This window comes from Saccostrea echinata, unplaced genomic scaffold (assembly GCF_033153115.1).
Source record: "Saccostrea echinata isolate AGI-Se365-2 ecotype Australia unplaced genomic scaffold, CSIRO_AGI_Sech_v1 ptg000030l, whole genome shotgun sequence".
Lineage (NCBI taxonomy): Eukaryota > Metazoa > Mollusca > Bivalvia > Ostreida > Ostreidae > Saccostrea > Saccostrea echinata.
Window position 1 is genome coordinate 11,038,956 of NW_026889779.1, and position 6,127 is coordinate 11,045,082.

The 6,127-nt window shown below is 32.9% G+C and overlaps 1 protein-coding gene across 1 annotated transcript; it reads left to right on the forward strand.

Annotated features, from left to right (window-relative positions):
- Nucleotides 1-1,480: 1,480 nt before the first annotated feature.
- On the forward strand, nucleotides 1,481-5,773 carry LOC133196049 (serine-rich adhesin for platelets-like). The gene is made up of 8 exons (XM_061331999.1): nucleotides 1,481-1,530; nucleotides 2,552-2,597; nucleotides 2,851-2,910; nucleotides 3,116-3,281; nucleotides 3,587-3,831; nucleotides 4,142-4,396; nucleotides 4,534-5,575; nucleotides 5,669-5,773. The coding sequence occupies exons 2-8, from the start codon at nucleotides 2,552-2,554 to the stop codon at nucleotides 5,691-5,693; spliced, it is 1,839 nt and encodes a 612-aa protein (XP_061187983.1). The 5' UTR covers nucleotides 1,481-1,530; the 3' UTR covers nucleotides 5,694-5,773.
- Nucleotides 5,774-6,127: the final 354 nt, after the last annotated feature.

Sequence of the window (6,127 nt, forward strand, 5' to 3'; positions counted from 1 at the left end):
TATTAAATATAGGTTTCAATTGATATTTTGAGAACAAATTTTTCACATTTAGTCAACAGACTTTGCCAAGAAATGAAGATACATAAAAGAAGTTAAGATAAAATTTACGTTTTTATTGTCTGAAAAATTGTATACCAGTATTTTGACCAATATCTCAAAATTTACATCACTGGTCCCAACTTTCTCTTTCATTATTTTAAACTACACAAATAAGATTATATTTATTGCCATGATTACATCTGATGAAATAATATAATAAAGGTTAAAATGATGAACCTAGTTACAGTTTAAGTGCAAGAAAGGCAAATTACTTGTACGTTTGTTCAGTAAGATGCGCACTGACCTCCAGTTTTCTTTGCAATTTTGAATCATGCTATATGAGTACTTATCTAAAATATACTTCTCGAAAAATCCTTGATATAACTGATGTCAGAAGTGACATACCTCTTTTAAGTTGGAAAATTCCAAACTTAATTTTAGCTTTCCCGACTTCGGGAATTCCAATTTGTAGGGAGAATTTCGAGATAGAAAGAGAGAAAAATATATACCTTGGCATTAATAAGCTTCACCACACTTACCACTTCTTACATATATATATATATATATATATATATATATATATATATATATATATATATATATATATATATATATATAGATATAGATATATATAGACATAGGCGTCGGAAACAAATTGAAAGTGGGTGGGTGCTAATTGAAAAAAAAGGGGGGCTATACCAACCAACCAAAAAAAAAACCTTTGGGGACTTTAGCCACAATTTTCAATGCGTATATTATGCCTATCTTTGCACCCCCCCCCCCATCCCCCGGTGCCGACGCCTATAGATGAGATTTGAAAAACATCTATGACTTATCGCAAAACTTTGAAAACTGAAAAGACTTCTAGCATTGGTCTTAACATCTGTCTGATACTTTAACATAATACGATAAATTGATGGAGATACTAGTAGTTATTGCGCAGTGTTACTAATAATTTTCAATACTCCATGTGTGAATAGGATTAAAACAGGTTTTGTGACACAAAAAGTGGTCCAAAAGCTTCAATAATTAATTGAAAATGTGTGTAAACTGTAAACATTCAAGTTTTCCTATAAAAATATACATGAAATCTTAAACTTTGATCACCAACATGCTCGGGTATTGCATGTATCCCGGTATACGCGTTAAAAATTACTGATAACTTTTTTGGGAAAGATTTTTTTCCAAACCTACCATTTTTTGTTAACTCAAAAATCTGTCATTTTAAGGGTTATTCTTTTATCAGTATATTCTATCGCAGTAATCAATTTAGTAAGAATCAAAAAATTCCTTCATGTTTCTTATTATTGAAGGTAATTGTTCTCTCATCGATTGCAAAAGATAAAATCATATAATGAAATTCTACTTCATATAAATGCTTGCCCATTATATAGAAAAATGAATGAGAAATTGTATTTTATTATTTATTGACCAGGTTCAAGCATTTCTTCCATCGATTCCCTTGGACTTACAAGAACTTATAATGCTTCCGTAAGTATAAGTTATGTAATATTCATTATTACAATTGATTAAGCTCTGCTGTTTAAACTAGGTCAAATCAAAACTATAACTCATGTTTAACAATTATAGTTTAGACTTTAATTAATATGTAGAATACAGCTTTCCTAAGGTCTGGATTAGAAAAAATCTGTATTCACAGACCGATGTACTTAGATTTAGCATTCATAAACTTTAGTCATCTTTGTGAAATATACTTTCACATTAAAAAACTCTGGCTAGTAAGTCACTAACTATTCTTACAATTCATAATCTTGTTTATCAAACCCAAATTATACATTTATAATTGATTGCATTTGTGAATTATGCCTGCCATATTTACAAATTCTATCCAATTTGTTGATTTCATTATCTTTTATTTTTTGGTGCTCTTATTGATTGACAAAATAAAATAATTCTCGAATTTGTATTCAGCGTTCATACAAATATCTAAGTGAATGAATGTATCAATTCTGGATGATATTACAAAATTATTTCTAACCCGTATCTTTATGTGATTCTTGAATATCAATGCATTTATCTTTTCAATAAAAAGTAATACGTACGTTACTGAATTTCTTTGTGCCAAAGTTATCAAGTATTTGCATTATGAAAAAAAAATACAATTAATAATTGATAGTTTACATTAAGATAAGGGGTGATGGTACAATAGCAGGATAGATTAATGTCTTAGTCATCGACTCAACATTTCTTCTATTTCTTTTCTAAGATCGATCTTGATAAAAGGAAAATTTATGTTGGTTGATAAAGCAGAGGATCATATAAAATCTAAATCTTAGATATGTTATTAAGTTAGAAAAAAAAAAGAAAATGAATAATGTTTATTATTGAATACCAAAAAAAAAAAGAGAGAGAGAGTGAGAGAGAGAAAAAAATAGGGTATATGCAACTAATTTCTTCTACGGCGAGGTCTAGTAAAATATAATTTATATCTGAAACGGAACAGTGCGAAATTTGATCTTGATTTTCATAGGTGTTTTTTTTTTATTATCAGATGATGGACCTCTCCATCATAAAGATTTTAATCTGCCTTTGCCTCGGTAAGTGCTCCATCGATTGTTAGTGTTATATGAATTCTGAAATGCGAGTTGATAGAAAAACATGATTTGAAAATCAGCCTAATGTATTAATCCTGTTTAATTCCCGTAACTATTTGCATTTTGTGCAACAAACAGCAACGATTCAACAACCAATTTCATGTAAATCATTTCAGAGCGATAAATATCTGAAGTTAATAAAGAGTCTCGAATTTCATTTTTGCTTTTTGATGTAATATGTTTTGTCATTATTCAGGTATTTACAAAGGTGTAAAAGCTTTCACAACTGTTTCGAACAGTATGTTTACTGTAAAGGGTAAGAGATTATAATTTGAAATCCTGATTCAAGAATGAACATTTTATTGATTATTAAAGACTGATGAAAACTTGATGGAATTTTTTCAATTTTTTTTTTTCAAAGTGCACATTAGACATCCATTGATTTTAAATAATCACTGCCCAAAAGTACAAACATTTTCGTCTACATTTTCCCCAATTATTATACTAATTTCATTTTTAAGCTTTCTTCAGCAAAGAGGTGATTACAGATTACACAATTAACATCTCAAATAGTACGTGGTTGGAAGCGGAGGGCACATGTTTGTCGTGGAATCAAACTCTGGTGGGCCATGGCCTGAAGGACTCTTATCTGTATCTAAGGATTCTGGCTCATCGACTGACTGCATGGTAATAGACTTATAACAGTTTTACTTCCAGAAAGACTCTGGTAAATGTTGAACTGCAGTCCAACCAATTAAACTTTGCAAGAACATGGATATATGCATAATGACATAAACTAGTACTGTATCTTCCGTCATCGTCTTTAAAAAATACTACATTCATATATTTAATACACCTTTGCCATTAGAATATCTATAGATCAGTTACACTGAATAATTATTTCAGAGTATGTTGTATATTTGAGAAAGGTATATTTCAATGCATATACTTTTGGCATGCAAGGAATTTTCCTTTTTGTATTTGCTTTACAGGCCTACAAATACCCATGTTTGGTTAAACAGAGTAAGAAAGGTGAATTCCACTCTGTGGTTAAATGATTTGCAGTGTGGGACCAATGGGTCCTTACCTTGGCCAGTACACGGGAATAACATCAGTAGCACTCAGTGTCTTGCACTGAACATGACGTCTCCTACTAATCTGGAGTACGTACTGTTTGCTGCTCCCTGTGAGAAAAAAATGGGTTTTGTCTGTGACTCGTTACAAGGCTTTTATTTTGGTAAGTTTTTGTCTTCTTTCAAGCAATTCAAAGAGACATTACATAAGTAGGAATTTATGTAGGTTTTCATATACATGAACATTTAAATATATAAGGGAAATCGAATTCTATATGTACAAAGGACAATTAAATAAAGAAAGTTAGAAAGAATCTTTGAATAATTATTGAACGCTTATATAGAATATCGTAGATCCATTTTTTCCCACTGCAATTCAAGTAAAAGTCTGCATACAGTTTGTTGCAGACTAGGCTGTAGTATCATGTAAGTATTATAACACACGAGAATAAGGAGTTTGATCTGGTTTTACAGATTCTTTGGGATATGACCTCTTTTATGCTACTCACGTTATTGACCCCATAAACCATACATGGATGTACCAAGATATCCCTCATGAAGCTTGTTTAGGCCATTTGTTCCAGAATTTCACTTGTTATGCTGGGGAGTATGATGAGGAAATCCGGGCTTGCACACTGTACTGTGCACCTTTGATGTTGCCTCCTGAAACCATTAAGTTGGATACCGCGAGTAGTAATGTTACAACGGCTGTGAAATCTTCGTCACGTCGTAAGTGACGGTCTTCTCGGTCTGAAATTAAATTAGTTTTTAAAAAATAATACACATTTGTTGGTTTGTTATTTTATTTTATTCACCTTTTGTGTTTCAAAGTTTTGTTCTAAAGAAGTACGTTGCTCTCTTTACAGTAACGATATCAAACTCTACAAATTTCGTGATGGGGAGTTTTCCATTGTGTGAGACTACTACCACAAATATAATCACTACGCTGGGCGTGACTAGTACAAGCCAATCATACACAGACGCCTCCACTGAAATACCTGGAGAAACTGTAGTGACCGACAATGGTGTAACGACTGCTACGTTTTCAACTCATGTGGAAACTACTAGCGAACTTAATCAGTTTTCTACAGAGGGATCCTCTAGCATGACGACTGGTTCAAGCTCATTCCATTCAGAAACTTTCAGTGCATCGACATCAGATGGACTGGAAGATGTTAGCTCTGTATCAACTTTGGAATATAGTACTTCTTCGGCAGATACAACCACGTCTACTTTGGAGCTTGGTACTACTTCGGCAGATACAACCACATCCACCTTGGGATATCCTACTACTTCGACAGATACAACCACGTCTATTTTGGATAATAGTACTACACCGGCAGATACAACCACATCCACCTTGGGATATCCTACTACTTCGACAGATACAACCACGTCTACTTTGGAGCTTAGTACTACAAAGATAGTTTCAACTACGCCAAAAGAGATGTTCACTACAGATAAAAGTACAACACTGTCAATGACTAGTACGAATACTATAGAGCATTCAACCACTATGCCCTCTTTGACTGATATTAGAACTTCAACCGCTACCACGGAAGGGCCTAGGTCATCTGCAAGTCCGGAATACGTGACAATATTGTATACGTCAACATCAAAGACGTGTAACCCATGTGTGTGCAACAACGACACTACAACCAATAAAACACAGGAACAGATTCAAGAAGAGATTGCTCAAATTAAGAAAAACCTGACCTTAGAAAAGTCGACACTCTCCTCGTACACTCGTCAAAAAAATTCCGCACCTGATAAACGCTGGTCGTCTGCTGCTCTTGGTTCAGTGGGAATTGTAATTATCGTTGCTGCTGGCTCGGTTGTGGTACTAAGTGACACTCAGCACTTCATATGGGCAATAAAAGTGTGGAAGAAAAGACTAACAAAATATAGGTACTTATTAACTTTCTGTCTTCCGTGTCACAATAGATAATAGAAGAACATGCACTTTAGAAATATTGCTGATGATCTGTTCTATCGTTTTAGATTTTCAAGAAACCTCAAACCTTGATGACTTCTGTTGGATGCTCGAGGCCTTGTGGTGATAGTGCTGTTTGAGAAGGAAATAAAGTTCTTATATACGTGATACAAGGTCTATTCAAGAATACAAAACAATCACTTATCCTCAGAATAAAAACAAGAGTTACAGTACACACTGAAACCATAAATTAATGTGTATCTCGTCCTACATTGTTTAATGCACATTGTATATTCTGTCCTACATTTTATTTGTTTTTCCGAGATGCTGAGATTTTCTACATTATAACCATTGTAACAACATTCAATAGATGGCCTTGAAATGTGTGTTTATTTAAAAGTGTAACAAAGGATATTGATTACATCTTTGAGATTTATGAAACATCCAGTCAAGAAATTATATTGTCAATATATGATTTGATTCATCGATGCTTAAAATCATTTACATGAATATTATATACATTTTCT